At 39.9% G+C, this 20,980-nt stretch overlaps 1 protein-coding gene across 1 annotated transcript; it reads left to right on the top strand.

Moving 5' to 3' along the window:
* The first annotated feature begins 3,634 nt into the window (after positions 1-3,634).
* SNRPD1 (small nuclear ribonucleoprotein D1 polypeptide) lies at positions 3,635-19,381 on the top strand. The gene is made up of 4 exons (XM_059140187.1): positions 3,635-3,791; positions 12,277-12,353; positions 13,876-14,067; positions 19,200-19,381. Exons 1-4 carry the CDS (start codon positions 3,778-3,780, stop codon positions 19,274-19,276), a joined length of 360 nt encoding a protein of 119 aa, XP_058996170.1. The 5' UTR covers positions 3,635-3,777; the 3' UTR covers positions 19,277-19,381.
* The last annotated feature ends 1,599 nt before the right edge of the window (positions 19,382-20,980 follow it).

The following is a 20,980-nucleotide window of genomic DNA, read 5'->3' as shown; positions in this document are numbered from 1 at the left end:
GATCCTGGGGTCATGGGATTGAATCTGGTGTCAGACTCCCTGCTCAGCAGGAAGTCTTTTTCTCTTTCTCCCTGCCCCCCACTCCCACTTGTGCTATCTCTCGTTCTCTCTCTTGCTATCTCGCAAATAAATAAACAAAACCTTAAAAAAAAAAAAAATGGTTGGCAGAGCCAAAGTAGGAAAGGCCTTGAGGCTAGCAGGAAGGAATATCTTCAGTTTGGTACTAGGGATACTGTAGTGAAAAGTACACACAGGGTTTCCTTCCTCATGTAGCATACATTCTAATGAGGGAGGCGATCAGTTATTTCATAATTATTTATTGAGGGCACGTTGTATGTAACTTACTTTTCTAGATACTGGGAATATAGAAAAGAACAGAACATATACAAATTCCTGCCTTCAGAGGTGCCTGGGTGGCTTAGTCAGTTAAGCATCTGCCTTTGGCTCAGGCCATGATCCAGGGTCCTGGGATCAAGCCTCACACTGGGCTCATTGCTCAGAACACAGTCTGCTGCTTCCTCTCCCTCACCCTCCCTCTCCCTCTGCTGTTCGCCCTGCATGTACACTCTCTCTCTTTGTCAAATAAATAAAATCTTTAAAAAGAAAAAAAAAAAAAAAAAAAACACCTGCCTTGGGCTCCTGGGTGGCTCAGTTGTTAAGCGTCTGCCTTCGGCTCAGGTCACGATCTCAGGGTCTGGAGCCCAGCATCAGGCTCCCAGCTCGGTAGGAACACTGCTTCTCCTTCCCCCACTCCCCCTGTTTGTGTTCCCTCTCTTGCTGTGTCTCTCTCTGTCAAATAAATAAATAAAATCTTAAAAAAAGCAAAACCCCAGGGACGCCTGGGTGGCTCAGTTGGTTAAGCCGCTGCCTTCAGGTCAGGTCATGATCCCAGGGTCCTGGGATCGAGAGCCACATCGGGCTCCTTGCTAGGCAGGGAGCCTGCACCTCTCGCTGCCTCTGCCTGCCACTCTGTCTGCTTGTGTGTACTCTCTCTCTCTGACAAATAAAAAAAAATCTTTAAAAAAAAAAAAAAAAGCAAAACCCTGCCTTCAGACAGTACATTTTTCAAGTCAGTTAATAAATAAGTAAATAACAATTAAATGAAAAGAAGGGAACAAATATAGTAATAAACAGGGTAGCACTAATCAAACTTTCTGTGATGAAACAAATATTCTGTATCTGCATTGTCGCAAAGGGTAGCCAAAGCGACATAGGGCTCTTGAACACTTGAAATATGAGTATTGCAACTGAGGAACTGAGTTTTTAATTTTATTTAATTTTATTTTTTACCTATCCCCCACCAGCTTTAATTTTAATTGATTAATTAATTAATTTTTTGAGAGAGAGTGCACACGCAAAAATACGTGTGGTGGGAGAAGGTGAGAGGGATAGACAGTGCAGCACCAAATGCGGGACTCCATCTACCAACCCTGAGATCATGACCTGAGCCTAAATCAACAGTTGGATACTCAGCCTACTGAACCACCCAGGTGTCCCCTCAATCTTAATTTCCATGGGTTAATTAATATCATCATGGATCTTTTTTTTTAACTTTCTCCTAAAACTGATTCTTCTCTTGGTTCTAAGAGAGTTGTTAATAAAACTCCAGGAAAGAGAATTCCCTGCAAAGGTCTGACTGGATCTGTTTACATTCCAAGCCCACTGTGGACAAATAATGGTATGTGATGGTTGACCCAAGGATAGAGTCAGTTTCATTGGGACCACACAGATCATCAGATTATTAGGAACTGTTGGATACGGAGATGGATAGATATTGAAAAGGCAGCACACAAATGAACATTACAGTCTTGCCATTCAAATTGTGGTTCACAGACTAGGAGCATCTTTAACAACTGAAGCATTTTAGAAATACAGCATTTCCGTCCCCACCCCAAATGAATCAGAATTCTCATTCTAAAGTTTCCTTAGGTATGTCCTATGCATCTAAAAGTTTGATGAGCATTGCTTTACACATCCAAAAGTTCTGATAATCGGGGAGAATATCCAGGCTGGAGATACAACTTAAAGCTGTGGTTTTAGAGGAGATCACCTAGGTCAAAGGAGAAAGTATCCATAAGAAGACTACACCTTGGGTAAACCCTGAAGCACTCCGACATATAATGGCTCAGTAAAGGATAAGCCATCTGAGACTTATAAGTGTTGGCATAAGTGTTGCATCAGGTGAGCTAGGCATCCTTCGTGATCATGGTATCTCCCCTGCCAGGTAAGTATGAGAGCTAGGCATCCTGAAAGCCAAGAGAGGCTTGTGTTTCAAAAGGGTAGTGTTCATCTTAAATGCTGCTGAAATGTTGAGTAAAATGAAGATAAGTTTTGTCTTGGAAGTTGTTGATGACCCAGTATCAATGGAGTTTGAAGAGTGAATTAGAGGTGATAAAACAAGTGTACACAACTCACTCAATAAGTTTTATTTTTTGTTTTGTTTTTAAACTTTTTAAAAAATTTATTTATTTGACAGAGATCACAAATAGGCAGAGAGGCAGGCAGAGAGAGAGCGCGAAGAGAAGCAGGTTTCCCGCTGAGCAGAGAGCCCAATGCGGAGCTAGATCCCAGGATTCTGGGATCATGACCTGAGCCAAAGGCAGAGGCTTTAACCCACTGAGCCACCCAGGCGCCCCTCATTCAAGAAATTTTTAATGCGAAAAGAAATCTAGCCATAGCTGGAGCTGCATCAGAGAAGAATTTTGCTTTAAGATAAATTTGTATTTTTTTAAAAAGATTTTATTTATTTATTTGTCAGGGAGAGAGAGGGAGAGAGAGCATTAGTAGGAGAGTGGCAGGCAAAGGTAGAGGAAGAAGCAGATTTCCTAGGTGCCTAGGTAGCTCATGTGTTAATTTGCCTTTGAAAGGGGCCGTAATACTTCTACCTTCTAACTGGAAGGAAAACTAAAAAGGTCGCTTCTGGTTTTCTAAAAGTAGGAAATATTATCAGAGAGTGATTTGAAGAAGAGACTGTAGAAGGTTTCAGAGGGAAAGAAGAAAGAAGGTATGAAATAGCTCGTGAGCTTATTAGAGAACCACAACATGATCTCTCAACAGTGTAGGGGACCCCTTTGAAGTTTGTGACCAGAATTTAAAGTAAAAATAGGGACGCCTAGGTAGCTCATGTGTTAAGCATCTGCTTTTAGTTCAGATTTTGATCCTAAGGTCCTGGGAGCAAGTCCCACATTGGGTTCCTTGCTCGGAAGGGAACCTGCTTGCCGCTCCCCCTTGCTTGTACTCAGTCTCTCTGACAAATAAATAAGTAGAATCTGTAAAAAATAAATAAATAAATAAATAAAAATCAAGTAAAAATAATCAGCTAAAGTGATTTCCTTCAGGTACATTGCTAGAGTTGGAGAAGAATTAGAATTATTCTTTGGGCTTTCTCAGAAGAATTTCCCTTCCTTCACGGGTATACCTAGTGCTGCATAACACACGGATCCCGGCTGTTCTGAAGTGCCCACTAATCGGATCTAATCTCCTCAAATCGCCCCCCTTACTGGAATTTTCCTCCTGGACCAGCTTCTAAACACTCTCAGCCCTCGCAAGACACACCTCCAGCCGCCAGGGGCCGTAGTGACGTTCCACGCAGCCGGAAGGGAGTGCGGCCCAGCGTGGCGTCGGCGTTTCCGCTTCGCGCCGGCAGCGCTCCTCTCGCGCTCTTTACGTCGGATCCCAGGGAGTAGGCGTTTCCGGCCATTCATACTCCTAGTCTTTCGGACCTGGGTAGTCGGGTTTTGTGCACGATCCCACCGAAACAGCGACGGCGCCGCTAGGATGAAGCTCGTAAGGTGAGGATGTAGCCCAGGGGGGAGGGCTGTGATGGTTTGGGCCGGGAGCGGGAAGCCAGACTGCCCAGTTGCCGGAGGCGCGAAAGCCGCGTGCGCGCGCGGCCTGCTAACGGCCTCCCGCGCCAGCTGCTCCCGCCCCATTTTGGCCGCGCCGCCGCGGGCTCTGGAGCTAGAGCTTCAGACAGGATTGCGCGCGGATCCCGCGTGTCCTCAGACAAGGGGACGTAAGAGCCTGGCGGTTTCTTGCCACCCAGTGTTTTAGAGGCCTTAAAGGTGCAACGCCAGGCTTACGAGTTCTACCCTCAGTTAGTTGAAGGTGTTCCTTTCGTTAGAACTCGTGCTCTAGCCTAGATTACTTTTCTGGGCAGTCGCAGCTCTGAGGCCCGGCAAATAGAACGAAGTGTAGGTTCCCTGAGAACGTGGCAGGTATAAAGGAAAATTGTGTGCATTGCATTAAATTAATGAGCTTTTAAAATGTACTTAGAAGCTACGGCGGTTTATCTGGAAATAATGAAACCTATTTCCGAAATGTTTTAAATCAGGATTGGACGTCTGATTTCATTAGGGCTTTTTTTTTTTTTTTCGTTTATGTTTTGATAACTCCTTAGAGTTAAGATGACTTAACTCACATGTTCGTTCAAAATAGGACTTTAATTCAGGAAAAAATGTCCCAACGTGAGGCAGAATCAGTTTACGTATCTGTGGCTGATTACGCAGATAATCGCTTTTCTATTTTGTGTTTAAACTTCATCGGGTTAGTTGAGCCTACTGGTTTACTGATTTGAGTAATTCGTTTTAAACTTCTTGCAGATAGATATGGTTTTGGAGTTTTTTCCTTGAGGCGGAGCGCCTGAACCTAGAGGAGGTTTCTGATTAAGTTAGCAGTTACATGTGTTGCTAGTCTCTTGTCTCAATCAGGATTTGTCAGTTAGGATCAATCAATTATTGGGCACCTGTTACACTGTATGCTGATAATGGATTTTTTTTTTTTTTAAAGATTTTATTTATTTGACAGGCAGAGATCACAAGTAGGCAGAGAGGCAGGCAAGAGAGGGGGGAAGCAGGCTCCATGCTGAGCAGAGAGCCCGATGTGGGTGGGGCTTGATCCCAGGACCCTGAGACCATGACCTGAGCTGAAGGCAGAGACTTAACCCCCTGAGCCACCCAGGCGCCCCTGGATTTTTTTTTTTTTTTTTTTTTTTTAAGGTGGGTCCTTGCCTTCTTGGAATTTTCTGTTTGTCAAGACAGGTAGATAATTTCTAGGATGATTGAAATAACATAAAACCCTCAATCTGTATTCAGAGTTCATAGGGAAGGCTTCAGTCCATTTTTATTTGAACTGTAACTTTGGAGGGAAACGCCCCAGAATTTAAAGTATGTTTTTGCAGTTCCTCAATACCTGCCTGTTTAAATACTTAAGTTTTGTGTCAGATTCTTTGGAATCAGGTTGTCGCATTTAAAGATAGCGCATGTTGTGACGCAGTTTTCCTGAAAATTTTAAAGGCTATACTGAATCCTGTTCTGAATCTTAGTAGAAATAAAATTTCTTCTTACTGGAGAATGTATTTTTTGCTAAGAAAACAGGTATTTGTCTAACTGGTTTGCACTTTTGGTTGACTTATTTTTGTATGATGCTTGGTGGCATGATCATCCTTACTGTCACTCCAAACATAAAGATCTTTGAATTGTCTTTAACATCTTTCTTGATAATCTGATGAATTGCCAGGTTTTCACAGTTTTAGCCATTTTAGTGCTTGTGTAGTAGTGTCTTGTTATGGCTTCAGTTTGCATTTTCCTAATGACTACTTATGTAGAACACTTTTTCACCTGCTTATTGGCAATTCATGTCTTTGTGAAGTGTTTGGTTTTGATTGTGTTTAGCATTGAGTTGTAGGAATTCTTTATATATCCTGCATACTAGTCCTCTGCCAGTGTAATTTCTCCCAGTTTGACTTGCACGTTCGTTCCTTTAATAACTTCTTTTGGTGAGCAGAAGTTTATTTTGAGGAAGTTTTAATTTACCAGCTTTTTCTTTATAGTTATTCTCTGTGTACTCACATTTTTACTTACCCTCAAACCACAAAGTTTTCTCCTATATTTTCCTCTTAAAGCTTTATGATTTTAACTTTAATGTTTAGACCTGTGATCTATCTTAAATTAATTTTGGGAAGTGGTGTGAGTTAGGGTTCCAAGGTCATTTCTTCTACATAGATTTCCATTATTCTATTATCTTAGGGAAGGTAAATTCCTATTACCATGGATTTGTTTTGTTTTTTTTTTTTTTTTGTTTTTTTTTTTTTTTTTTTTTTTTTTTTTAAAGATTTTTTTATTTATTTATTTGACAGAGAGAGAGATCACAAGTAGGCAGAGAGGCAGGCAGAGAGAGGAAGGGAAACAGGCTCCCCGCTGAGCAGAGAGCCCTATGTGGGACTCGATCCCAGGACCCTGAGATCATGACCCGAGCCGAAGGCAGCGGCTTAACCCACTGAGCCACCCAGGCGCCCTTGGATTTGTTTTGTTTTTAAGATTTTATTTATTTATTTGATAGAGAGCACAAGCAGACAGAGTGTCCAGCAGAGGAAGAGAGAGAGAGGCAGGCTTCCTGACAAGCAAGGAGCCCTATATGGGACTTGATCTCAAGACCCTGTGATCAGGACCCAAGCCGAAGGCAGTCGGTTAACCCACTGAGCCACCCAGGTGTCCCTACCATGGATTTCATCATTTGTTGAAAGGCTTTCCTTTGCTGATTGTCTTGATAGTCCTTTGACATTCCCATTGGCACCTTGTAGAAAATAAACTATATCAATGTGGGTTCATTTCTAGATGCTATTCCTTTTCATTGATCTATTTGTTGTTGTCCTGTCTCTTGGTAACTGTAACTTTAACCTGTGTCCTGCTCTAGCCACCTAACTTGTCTTCCAATGTGAATATGACCCTGGTGCTCCACTTCATTGATGAAAACCCTTCAGTAGCTTTTTAACAGCTTGGGCTATCCTTGAACCTACCTAACTCTTCTCTACTCATTTTCTGGAACTTAATAATCCATTGGTAGTGTAGCTATAGTTTCTCTTCATGTTGTGCTATTTCTTACTCCCAATTCTTTGCTATTGTTGCTTTTTGCAATGTATTTCCAACTTTACAGACTTCTTACTAAAAATTCACTAAGCTCTGACTCCCTCCTATCCATGCTACATTATGTTCCTGGCAAAAGCCTGCTCGTATATCTATTGCTTTTTAAATTTAGTTACCTTTAAATATCTTCTGTGTCTGTCCTTTCCACTACAGTTTGAGCTCCTTTCATTCATTTTTAATCCTCATTGCCAAGCACAGGGGCTACCGCATAATGATAAATATTATTTGTCAAAGAAACATCCTTGAACTTGGTGAAATGTATTTTGATTCCTTCGGAAACTAGTTTTCCTTACTTTGGTTTTCCTTTTTACTTCCGTATGGTAGATTGTTTAATTATTAAAATGTTTTCTTTTTACTTCATTCCTGTTTCCACAAATGATTTGAACCGCTATAAGAGTTAAATGTTGGGGCACCAGTGGCTCAGTCAGTTAAGTGTCCGACTCTGGATTTTGGTTCAGGTCATGATCTCAGTCCTGGGATCGAGCCCCACATGGGGTTGCCAGCTCTGTAGAGAGTCTGCTTATTTCCCTCTACCTCTGTGCACGCATGCTCTCTCTTTCTCTCTCTCTGTAATAAAGTAAATGTTCTTTAAGAAAAGTTAAACCTTATTACTAAGGGGGGACAATAAAAATTTTTTTTTAATTAAGTAAACTGTATGCCCAATGTGGGGCTCTAACTCATGATCCGAATATCAAGAGTTGCATGCTCTACTTCCTGAGTCAGCCAGGTGCCCTAAAATGAAAGATTTTTTAAAAACCAAAGCTTGATAATGGAAAACTGTTAGATGAAAATTTTAAGCTAATAGAGTTATAAGTGATTATTAAATTGAAAGCATAAAGAATTTTTTCCAATGAAATAAAGCATTAACGGTTTGTTAAGAGAGACTTTATTCTCTTTAACAACAAATATGAGAAGGATTCAATACATGGATTTTTTTTTTTTTTTTAAGATTTTATTGATATATTTGTCAGAGAGTGGGGAGAGAGAGAGAACACAAGCATAGGGAGTGTCAGGCAGGGGAGAAGCAGACTCCCCACTGAGGAAGGAGTCCAATGCAGAGCTCAATCCCAGGACCCTGGGATCATGACCTGAGCTGAAGGCAGATGCCCAACCAACTGAGCCACCCATGCATCCCTATGTGCATCTTTATATACAAAGACAGATTAACTTTTTTTTAAAATTTGGGACTTGATATGTCTGTCCCCCTTATGATGGCTGCCTGTGCCACTAAAATAGTGGTTTTTAAAGATTATCTTCCCTTTTTTTTTTTTTTAAAGATTTTATTTATTTATTTGAAAGAGAGAGACACAGCTAGAGAGGAATCACAAGCAGGGGGAGTGGGAGAGGTAGAAGTAGGATTCCCGCCAAGCAGGGAGCCTGATGCAGGGCTTGATCTCAGGACCCTGGGATCATGACCTGAGCCAAAGGCAGACGCTTAACGACTGAACCATCCAGGCACACGACCGCCCCGTACCTTTTTAAGATCTTATTTACTTGACAGAGAGAGAGGTAGTAAGAGAGGGGACACAAGCAGGGGGACTGTGAGGGAGAAACAGGCTTCCCACTGAGCAGGGAACCCACTGTGGGGCTCCATCCCAGGACCCTGCAATCATGACCTGAGCTGAAGGCAGATGCTTAAAGACTGAGCCACCTAGATGCCCCATCTTCCCTTTTAATCTTTGAAGCATTTCAGCCAACTGTTACCAATGCCTTTGACACCCAAGGTTAGATATAAAGGTCTCGATCCTTGCAGTAGTCTAATGGGGGAGCAAAATAGGTGATTCAACATGTACCATTTAGTGTGATGCTAGGATAGGGTGTACAAAGTATATATTATAAGTTTCTACTATAAATTATAAATTTCTAATTTATTATAAGTTAGAATTAAGAACTATATCGTTAGATCATATTGCAGATTATTGTTATTTTCCTGTATGTGATTGTGGTGTTATGATTATATAGGAGAATATTCTCATTAGAAAATGAATGATGAAGTACAGATGATAACGGTGAAAGTATAAGTTGTGTGGGGACACTCCCACATAAATGACAACTTTTTTTTAAAGATTTTATTATTTGTCAGCAAGCACAAGCAGGGAAAGCAGCAGGCAGAGGGAGAAGCAGGCTCCCCCCTTGAACAGGGACACAATCTCAGGATCTTGGGATCATGACTGGAGCTGAAGGCAGATGCCCAACACACTGAGCCACCCAGGCGTTCCTAAATGGCAACATTTTAATAATTTGTGAACCTTTCCATTTTTCTTTCTCTGAAATATTTCAGAGTAATAAGTTGAGGTAAAACAAAAGACTAGATGAGGTGGGGAATGGATGGATTATTTAGTAAACATTATTGAGGCATCTGGCTGTCTAAATGAGGGAAAAAATAAAGGCAGATTTCTACTTCATGTTGCACAGAAAAGAGTTGAATTCCAAGTGGGTTAAAACTCTAAACAGAAAAGTAGAAAAGGGACATCTGGGTGGCTTGGTCAGTTGAGCCTCTGACTCTTGGTTTTGTCCTGAGTCATGATCTCAGGGTCATGAGATCGAACCCTGCACTGGATTCCGCCCTCAGTGCGGAGTCTACTTAAGATTCTCTTCCTTTCGGGGTGCCTGGGTGGCTCAGTGGGTTAAGCCACTGCCTTCTGCTCAGGTCATGATCTCAGGGTCCTGGGTTCGAGTCCCGCATTGGGCTTTCTGCTCAGCAGGGAGCCTGCTTCCTCCTCTCTCTCTGCCTGCCTCTCTGCCTACTTGTGATCTCTCTGTGTCAAATAAATAAATAAAATCTTAAAAAAAAAAAAAAGATTCTCTTCCTTTCTTTTTGCTCTGTTCCGTGTGTGCACACTTTCTCTGTGTCTCAAAATAAATAAAATCTTTTTTAAAAAAGAAAACTAGGGCGCCTGGGTGGCTCAGTGGGTTAAGCCGCTGCCTTCGGCTCAGGTCATGATCTCAGGGTCCTGGGATCGAGTCCCGCATCGGGCTCTCTGCTCAGCAGGGAGCCTGCTTCCTCCTCTCTCTGCCTGCCTCTCTGCTTACTTGTGATTTCTCTCTGTCAAATAAATAAATAAAATCTTTAAAAAAAAAAAAAAAAAAAAAAAAAAAAAAAAAAAAAAACTCTAAACAGAAAAGTAGAAAAGGGACATCTGGGTGGCTTGGTCAGTTGAGCCTCTGACTCTTGGTTTTGTCCTGAGTCATGATCTCAGGGTCATGAGATCGAACCCTGCACTGGATTCCGCCCTCAGTGCGGAGTCTACTTAAGATTCTCTTCCTTTCGGGGTGCCTGGGTGGCTCAGTGGGTTAAGCCACTGCCTTCTGCTCAGGTCATGATCTCAGGGTCCTGGGTTCGAGTCCCGCATTGGGCTTTCTGCTCAGCAGGGAGCCTGCTTCCTCCTCTCTCTCTGCCTGCCTCTCTGCCTACTTGTGATCTCTCTGTGTCAAATAAATAAATAAAATCTTAAAAAAAAAAAAAAGATTCTCTTCCTTTCTTTTTGCTCTGTTCCGTGTGTGCACACTTTCTCTGTGTCTCAAAATAAATAAAATCTTTTTTAAAAAAGAAAACTAGGGCGCCTGGGTGGCTCAGTGGGTTAAGCCGCTGCCTTCGGCTCAGGTCATGATCTCAGAGTCCTGGGATCGAGTCCCGCATCGGGCTCTCTGCTCGGCAGAGAGCCTGCTTCCCTCTCTCTCTCTCTGGCTGCCTCTCTGTCTACTTGTGATTTCTCTCTGTCAAATTAATAAATAAAATCTTTAAAAAAAAAAAAAAAGAAAAAAAGAAAACTAGAAGGAATAAGACCTTTTACAGTCTTGTGGTGGGAAACATCTTGAACAATTTAATACCTGAAAAGTATTCACAGATTTAGCAACCTAAGAATGAAAACCACAAACTTGAATGGCTGTGGAAAATTGGTAGAAAATTAAAAAAAAATTTTTTTTGACCTAATTGAAAATGTGTAAATAGGTAGTTCAACAAAAAAATACAAATTTCCTATATTCATGAAAAGATGTTCAATCTTAGGGTGCCTGGGTGGCTCAGTGGGTTAAAGCCTCTGCCTTCGGCTCAGGTCCTGGGATTGAGCCCCCTCATCAAGCTCTGTGCTCAGCGGGGAGCCTACTTCCTCTCTCTCTCTGCCTGCCTCTCTGCCTACTTGTGATCTGTCTGTCAAATAACTAAATAAAATCTTTGAAAAAAAAAAAAAAAGATTTTCAATCTTACAAGTAAAAGGGAAAAACAAATTCTTTTTTCCCCCTGTAGAAGTGATGAAGATTCAGATGATTGATAGCATTGTTGCTAAGGATTTGCGTAAATGGATTTGTGATAAACATACATGTGTATTTAAACAGCTGAATGAGAATTACAGGGTATAGAAGTTAATAAAGTTATGACTAAATTTGCATTAAAACATATATACCCTAAAAGTGCATATAAAGTGGTCTAGAAGAATCTCATACACATGGAGGGGGATTAGAAAGGGAGACTTTTAATCTATTATACATGAAGCATGTAATTTTTTACTACCAGTTATAATTTTTTCTTTGTACTTTAGTGAGGTAGCTGCATATAGTGTAAGCTTAAGGTGTACAGTATAATGATTTGGCTTATGTGTATTGCAAAATGATTACCACAGTAAGTTTAGTTAACATACATCATTTAATATGAATACCAAAAAAGAGAAGGGGGAAAATGTTTTTTTCTTGTGATGAACTTTCAGGATCTACCTTCCCCTTGCCGCCCAGGATCTACTTTCAGCAACTTTCACACGTACCATACAGTAGCATTAATAACTGTAGGTATCATGTTGTATGTCGCATTCCTAATATTTAATTTGCCTTTAACTGGAAGTTTGTACCATTTGACCACTTTCATACAATTTCTTAATTTCAATTTGTGGATTATAGTGATTTTAGGATCTGTATGCATGGATTGGAGGTTAAGCTGAATAATGGTTTAGAGAATCAAATGTCTCAATGACAGCTTTGTTGTTGTTGTTGTTGTTGTTGAAGCATAAGCAGGGGCAGCAGGCAGAGGGGGAAGGAGAAGCAGGCTCCCCGCTGATCAAGGAGCCTGATGCTGGGGCTCAATACCAGGGCGCTGGGATCTTGACCTGAGCCAAAGGGAGACCCTTAACCAACTGAGCCACCCAGGCGCCCCTGACTGCTTCTGATATTACTATGCTCCTTCATAAATATTGAGGGTATAGTTCAAGGAAAGCTAAAATTGTTATGCAGATTATTATTAGGAATTGATACAGGTAGCATCTATAGCAGATTTTGAACATTTAGAAATTTCACCCTTTGACTTAAAAAAGATGTAAAATGTTAAAGGTGAATACTTGTTACTCTATTCCCACTGTTTTTACAGATTTTTGATGAAATTGAGTCACGAAACTGTAACCATCGAATTAAAGAATGGAACACAGGTCCATGGAACAATCACAGGTATGGAGATTAGACAGCTTTAGAGCACTTTTTTTCCCCTTGCCTCTTCCACCTTTAAGGCCAAAATTCTTTTTTGGTGACATCTCATTCTTTTTGCTTGGATTATTTCATTGACCTTCTTAAGCCTTACCTTAAGTACTTATGCTAGGACCAAACTGAATTCCCCACGTTATCCTGCGTGTGACCCTGTTTTAGTTTTTAAAGCCTTTTGTGCATTTTGCCTATGTATTCCTATACCTAGAATGTTGCATCTTCCCAAAGTATATTTTACTCTTTTTTAGAATTTTGTGTTCTCTATTAGATTGTAAAGTCCCTGAAGATAGAGGATGGGATTTTCCTGTTTGAAATGGGTTATTTGAGAGTATTTTCCTTCTTTCTTTCTTTCTTTCTTTCTTTCTTTCTTTCTTTCATGTCTTACTCTGCTTTAATAATACTATATGTATAGTTTAAGGCGGCTGCCTTTCTTCATTTATAGTAGTGTTCCCCGCAAAATTGCAAAAGAATTGCTGAGCCAAGTGAATGAAAATGCTATTTTAGTATGTGGTCCCAGTCTCTGAAATATTTAAATCGTAAGTTTATAAGTAAGTTTTAACTTGAAGGTCCAGCATCTGAATAAACCAGGAGAGATATACAATGTTAAACTGATTGATTTTAGTGTACTCGTGTTTGCAACAGCAATTGCTTTGAAAAGAAATTGGTACAATATAAGGTTTCAATATTGTATAGTCATTAACCATGTGCTACTGAGGAAGTGTAATTGCTATTTGGAATGGATTTTGGGAAATTTGAGAGAATTCGTGTTTTCTGACCCGATTTCCTAGGAACAGAAATTAACTAGATCTTTAGTTAATCCCACTTGTTGAGATAGATTGGTAAAGACTCCAGTAATTAGGTATATCTAAGATAATGCCATGTATTTATTCTAGAAAATTGTGCTTTTATTTTGCAAAATCTCACACTAAAAACAATGGGGAAAATAGTGTGGGGAAGACCATTAAAAACTTGTGCAACTTAGTAGTATTAACAAAAACAGTAGCTTTCCTTTAAAAAAGCAGTTAAAAAGACATGTTAAATTTCTAGTAACAAGGAAAATACTACAGTACATTATAGGACGTTATATTTAAAACAAGGCTTATAGCTTGGTGGAATGAGGCATAAGGAAGTTATGGAGATAGTGAGAGAACTATCCCTAAACATTGCTAACCCTAAGATCAGAATGCCTGCGCACAGTGTCAGTGAATCAGGTATCACTCAGGGTTCCTCCATGGCTTGCTGCATTCACCTCTGTATGCATTCTTAACCATGCAAAATATTAATATGCTGGGATAGTCTCTGAAGGAAGGATTTCTGGTTTATATTGACATTATACACTCATGAAACAACTTGCACTGTAGCAGAACAGACAATATTCTTTTGTATTGTTTTGTATTACGGTATTTACTATGGCTTGATAGATAAACTGATTATCTTCTTTATCATACTAATAATTGGCCTTTTTTTTTTTTTTTTTTTTGCCCTCTAGGTGTAGATGTCAGCATGAATACCCATCTTAAAGCTGTGAAAATGACTTTGAAGAATAGAGAACCAGTACAGCTGGAAACACTGAGTATTCGAGGAAATAACATTCGATATTTTATCCTACCAGACAGCTTACCTCTGGATACACTACTTGTGGATGTAGAACCAAAGGTGAAATCTAAGAAAAGAGAAGCTGGTAAGTTTGAAGTATTATAAACATTTTTATGAATGTATTTTTGTCTTTTGATCTACTACTCAAAATAGAAACATTGAGGGGCACCTGGGTGGCTTATTTGGTTGAGCATCCAACTCTTGGTTTCGGCTCAGGTCGTGATCTCAGCGTCATGAGATTGAGCCCCATGACAGCCTTTGTGCTTGGCCGAGATTCTACTTGAGATTCTTCCTACCTCCCTCTCTCTCCTGCCTCATGCAGCTACTCATGCATGCTTTGTCTGTCTCTAGTGAATAAATAAATAAAAATCTTTTTTTTTTTTTAAGAGAGATAAACATTTATGAACATTTTTTTTGTTTTCTTGATTCCATGTACTTGCCGTTGAGTGCGTATAGTATTTATTAATAATTCCTGATGTTTCTGTTCAAGACAAGCCATTTTTTGTTCCTCTGCCTGGCCTAGTCCCCCTCCCTCTGTACACTTGGAAAGATTTGGGATTTGACTCTATTCCTGTTATTTTGAAATTTCTTGATTACTTGGCATTGGGTCTTTGCTTGCTCTCCCTGTGTTTTCCTCCATTTTGTTGTTTTGGCTATTTGGTGGATCATCCCCTTCAACACGGATAGTCTTGCCTTTTAAAGCTAAGAAATATTCTTGTATGGCTTTGGTACATTTCTTCTGTTCGTTTTTGTTGGAAGTCTTAATAATTGGGTCTTCTGAGTGATTATGTAAGTCTTTTCTCTCTTTTTTCCCCCTTTTTTTTTCTGTTTTCTGAGAGATTTCTTTGACTTTATCTTCCAGTCTAACATATAGTTAATCATCAGGCCTCCTGTTCTATGATAATTTTTCATAGAATCTTGTTCTATCTGAAAAATACTGGATAGGATATAAATTTATAAGACATTAGTGATTTTTCCATAAGTTTTATTTTGTACTTGGCATTCTTTTCTCGGGTTTCTCTTTCTATTTGGTCTCTTTGTTTTTTTAAGTCTTTATTTGAATTCCAGTTAACATACAATGTTATGTTAGTTTCAGGTGTACAACATAGTGGTTCAGCAATTCCGTATATGGCCCAGTGGTCATCGTGACAAGTATACTCCTTAATCCCCATCACGTATTTCATACAGCCCCCGTCCCCCTCCTCTCTCGTAATCATTGGTTTGTTCTTTTGTTCTCTTTTATATAGTTAAGAGTTTCTTGATCAAGTTATATCTCTCTCCCCGCATATTTGCTCTCTTTATTTGATCTTTATGTTGTAGGCTTGATTTCAGTATCTTATACTTTGGCCATCTATTAATTTTTTTTCACATTTAAAAAAAAAATTTTATAAACATATAATGTATTTTTATCCCCAGGGGTACAGGTCTGTGAATCGCCAGGTTTACACACTTCACAGCAGTCACCATAGCATATACCCTCCCCAATGTCCATAACCCTACTCCCTTCTTCCAAACCCCTTCCCCCCAGCAACCCTCAGTTTGTTTTGTGAGGTTAAGAGTCACTTATGGTTTGTCTCCCTCCCAATCTCATCTTGTTTCATTCATTCTTCTCCTACCCCCTTAACCCCCCATGTTGCATCTCCACTTCCTCATATCAGGGAGATCATATGATAGTTGTTTTTCTCCGCTTGACTTATTTCGCTAAGCATGATACCCTCTAGTTCCCTCCACATTGTTGCAAATGGCAAGATTTCATTTCTTTTGATGGCTGCATAGTATTCCATTGTGTGTATATACCACATCTTCTTTATCCATTCATCTGTTGATGGACATCAGGTTCTTTCCATAGTTTGGCTATTGTAGACATTGCTGCTAATAAACATTTGGGTGCATGTGCCCCTTTCGGATCACTACGTTTGTATCTTTAGGGTAAATACCCAGTAGTGCAATTGCTGGGTCATAGGGTAGTTCTATTTTCAACATTTTGAGGAACCTCCAAGCTGTTTTCCAGAGTTATACCAACAGTATAGGTGGGTTATATACTGTTGTTATACCAACAGTATAGGTGGGTTCCCCTTTCTCCACATCCTCGCCAGCATCTGTCATTTCCTGACTTGTTAATTTTAGCCATTCTGACTAGTGTGAGGTGATATCTCATTGTGGTTTTGATTTGTATTTCCCTGATGCCGAGTGAAGTGGAGCACTTTTTCATTTGTCTCTTGGCCATCTGGATGTCTTCTTTGCAGAAATGTCTGTTCATGTCTTCGGCCCATTTCTTGATTGGATTATTTGTTCTTTGGGTGTTGAGTTTGCTAAGTTCTTCATAGATTTTGGACACTAGTCCTTTATCTGATATGTCGTTTGCAAATATCTTCTCCCATTCTGTCAGTTGTCTTTTGGTTTTGTTAACTGTTTCCTTTTCTGTGCAAAAGCTTTTGATCTTGATGAAATCCCAATAGTTCATTTTTGCCCTTGCTTCCCTTGTCTTTGGCGATGTTCCTAGGAAGATGTTGCTGCGGCTGAGGTCGAAGAGGTTGCTGCCTGTGTTCTCCTCAAGGATTTTGATGGATTCCTTTCTCACATTGAGGTCCTTTATCCATTTTGAGTCTATTTTCGTGTGTGGTTAAGGAAATGGTCCAATTTCATTTTTCTGCATGTGGCTGTCCAATTTTCCCAACACCCATTTATTGAAGAGGCTGTCTTTTTTCCGTTGGACATTCTTTCCTGCTTTGTCGAAGATTAGTTGACCATAGAGTTGAGAATCTAATTTTGGGCTCTCTATTCTGTTCCATTGATCTATTTGTCTGTTTTTGTGCCAGTACCATGCTGTCTTGATTGTGACAGCTTTGTAATAGAGCTTGAAGTCCGGAATTGTGATGCCACCAACTTTGGCTTTCTTTTTCAATATTCCTTTGGCTATTCAAGGTCTTTTCTGGTTCCATATAAATTTTAGGGTTATTTGTTCCATTTCTTTGAAAAAAATGGATGGTATTTTGATAGGAATTGCATTAAATATATAGATTGCTTTAGGTAACATAGACATTTTCACAATATTTGTTCTTCCAATCCAGGAGCATGGAACATTTTTCCATTTCTTATTGCCTTCCTCAATTTCTTTCATGAGTACTTTATAGTTTTCTGAGTATAGATTCTTAGCCTCTTTGGTTTTGGCCATCTATTATTTAACAAGAACCCTAGGAAGAGAATTTCTGGGAGGGGAGGCTGGACTCCTGAGTTGGTGAGTCTCACTGCAGGGTAGTTTAGAAGTGAGCTGGCCTCTTCACTGAGGAGACTCAGAATTTCAGGATGTGGAATCATTTCTGGAGCTTTTCAACCCCCCGCTCCCCTGCAAAAATGATTGCTATCAAATACATGCCTGGCAGCCAGCATATTATAGGAGCAGAGCAGGAGAAAGGGGCTGGGTGTTTTGTAGAAGGTCACTTGATACAGTGATTTTGAGACTTTTTTGCCTTCCACCCACACTAAGAAATATACTTTGCATCATGGCCCATTTATGCATATAACTGAAACAAAAATCTCGGGAAGAATTACTTAGTCTTAATACATGCAAATTCTGATATGTTTCTTATGCTCTTTTAGTTAAGAAAAAAATTTTAGGGGTACCTGGGTGGCTTAGTTGGTTAAATGTCTGCCTTTGGCTCACATCATGATCCTAGAGTCTGGGATTAAGCCCCACACAGGGCTCCCCACTCAGCAGCGAGTCTGCTTCTCCATCTGCCCTTCACCCTGCTTGTGTTCTTTCTCCCTTTCTCTCTCTCTCAAATGAATAAATCTTTTTAAAGAAAAAAATTTTAGGTTGTAGCCTATAGCTTGAAAAATGCTAGATTAATTCCCTTTTCCCTTCCCCTCAGTTCTCTGCCTTTTGTTGCTATCCACTTTGCAGTTATTTTAAGATCCGAAGTCTTTCTGTTTCAGTGTTTTAAGTGTCTTTTACCTTTTCTCTCCTACCTACCTGTCAGGGAAGTAATCATTAGCTTTGCAAGGTGCGGAGGAGAGGACTGACCAGTCTTGGGCCACATGTTTGTCAGCCATTTTGTTTGTTTTCCACCCCCTGCTTCATCTCACTCTTGACTTCTAAGGTCATAGGTCTTCTAAGAGTTGTTCTTCCTTTAACATTTACAGATGTTAGTTTACTTTCTGGCTTTAAAAAATTGTTGAAATTTTTCAACCACTGTATTCCCTCTCTCCTTCTCTTTCCTTTTTCTTTATGGGTATTTACCGTTTTTACTCCTTTTCTATTATGAGTAGTATTTCAGAAGGAATTAGAGATAAATGTGGTTAAGCTGCCTTATTTTAACAAAAATCCTAGACTGACTCTGTTTCTATGAATGAAAAGTTTGGCAACAGTGGGTTGAAGTTTAGAATGTGACTGACATGAACTTCATGTTAGGGTTTTTTTTAATATTCATAGGTCTCTGAAGACTGAAAATAGATCTTTTTTTTTTTTTTTTTAAAGATTTTATTTATTTATTTGACAGACAGAGATCACAAGTAGGCAGAGAGACAGGCAGAGAGAGAGAGAGAGAGGGAAGCAGGCTTCCTGCGGAGCAGAGAGCCCGATGCGGGGCTCGATCCCAGGACCCTGAGATCATGACCCGAGCCGAAGGCAGCAGCCCAAACCACAGAGCCACCCAGGCGCCCCTGAAAATAGATTCTTTTGAGAAATGAGTTTTCTGTCCATCTAATATTTAAGTAGACAGGAGACCAGCTGACACAGGGATGTCGCTATAATGATTACAATACTTTGTTTTGATTGGATCAAATGATTTAAGATTCTGAAGAGTCACAAGGTGGCTTGATGTAATGTTCTTTAAACTTTCTTAGCTTTGAATTAATTTGCTTGGATCCTATTCAGTAACCAAAAAATCTAACACATGGTGTTCATGTTCTGTTGATATCTCTTCCATCTTGTGTAAGGTTCAGATCATTTGGATTTTATTTTGTGTTGAATTTGAGACGTGATAGATATTTTAAAATGTGATGAATTTCTCAATAAATCAAGTGGAACAAACATTTAATTATCTTTGTAAGCCATCAGTTTTTGGTTCTGCATGGTAATATGTCGGGAGGGATGCCTGTGAGGTCACATTTGAGAGAAGCTGGGTTAAAGTTTTCTTTCCTGTAGATGCTATTTGTGGTGACCCAGGTAACAATCAGTACAGAAGAGAATTAACTTCGCTTTTTCTCTCTTCTTAGTTGCAGGAAGAGGCCGAGGCCGAGGAAGAGGAAGAGGACGTGGTCGGGGTAGAGGAAGAGGGGGTCCTAGGCGATAATGTCTCTCAAGATTACTATTTCAAAGTGAAACATGATTGGGGATATTTTTTGTACAGGTTTTGTTTGTTTATGTCAGTTTTTAATAAACATAAATGTAGGACAGAGTTGTCTGTTGACTGTCAAATTAAATTTTAATAGTTCATTTGTATTCATGATACTTACATAGTAAGAGCTAAGTATTACTACTAGGCAAATCCAGAATAATTTCATTCTTAGGTAAGGCTTTTAATGTTTGAACTAAAATTTTTTTTATGAATGTATGTAGAATATATACCTATTTACTTCACATGCACTGAATATGCGTTTTGTTGCTTTACTTTGATTCCATTCTGTGGAACCTACCTATGAGTGAAATAACTTCTTTTTGGTACTTCAGAAACAAATGTCCTGTGGTTTGGTGTCTAAAATTGATTCCCCTTCCCTGAGTTTTAGTTTATGGAGACTTGGGTATTTAGTAAACGCTGATAGTCTTCTTCCAGTTCAGGAGTCTTAGACTTTGTTCTCATTAATGGATGTTTTTTTTTTGTTTTTTGTTTTTTTTTTTTTTAAGATTTTATTTATTTATTTGACAGAGAGAGATCACGAGTAGGCAGAGAGAGAGAGAGAGGAGGAAGCAGGCTCCTGCTGAGCAGAGAGCCCAATGCGGGACTCGATCCCAGGACCCTGAAATCATGACCTGAGCCGAAGGCAGCGGCTTAACCCACTGAGCCACCCAGGCGCCCCTAATGGATGTTTTTTTAAGGTTTTCAGTAGAATGTAATTTTACATTCTCTTGAGTTGAAGTTACAGATAACAGTCACTACTAGATTATCATTTGTGAGCTGTGTCAAAACCTGTTAACGTGAAATGTACCTGTCAGTGGCTCCTTTATCAAGTACTTTTATAAGAAATCCTTTAAGAACAAAAAGAAAAAGACCTACTTTGATAGCAAAATTGGATGCTTTCCCAGTTGTTAGTGAGGATTTTTAAAAAATTATTGCAGTTGGTTAAGCTTAGAGAAGAATACCTCTCACGATATGCAGTTCCTTGCATAGTTTAACACTGTTTATTTTTTATTTAAAAAAATTTTTTTTAGGGGCGCCTGGTTGGCTCAGTGGTTTGGGCTGCTGCCTTTGGCTCGGGTCATGATCTCAGGGTCCTGGGATCGAGCCCTGCATCGGGCTCTCTGCTCCGCAGGAAGCCTGCTTCTCTCTCTCTCTCTCTCTCTCTGCCTGCCTCTCTGCCTACTTGTGATCTCTGTCTGTCAAATAAATACATAAAGATCACAAGTAGGCAGAGAGGCAGGCAGAGAGAGAGGAGGAAGCAGGCTCCCTGCTGAGCAAGAGTCCAGTGTGGGGCTCCATCCCCGGACCCTGAGATCATGACCTGAGCCGAAGGCAGAAGCTTTAACCCACTGAGCCACCTAGACACCCTACACCATTTATTTTTCTGCTAAGGAAAAAAACCTGAGAATTGGGGGAACTAAATAAATCTGTATTTACATTTAATCATGTACATAGGGTTTTTTGTCTTTTAAATATGAAGGTAATTTTTTGCAAAGATTATCTTAAAAGGTTTAGGCTCCAGTAAAGGGTTACATAAATTTAGAGATAGCAAGTGCATTTGTGTGTGCTGTGTCTCAACCTTTTCCATCCTCAGATCAATGATGACACAGGGTAGAGAGCAAGCAGACTTTTAAGGCAGACAGAACAGATTTTGCACAC

Source organism: Mustela lutreola, chromosome 11 (assembly GCF_030435805.1).
Source record: "Mustela lutreola isolate mMusLut2 chromosome 11, mMusLut2.pri, whole genome shotgun sequence".
In the NCBI taxonomy this organism is placed as follows: Eukaryota; Metazoa; Chordata; class Mammalia; order Carnivora; family Mustelidae; genus Mustela; species Mustela lutreola.
Note: the sequence above shows the minus strand (reverse complement) of the source record. Positions and strands in the feature narration are given on the sequence as shown.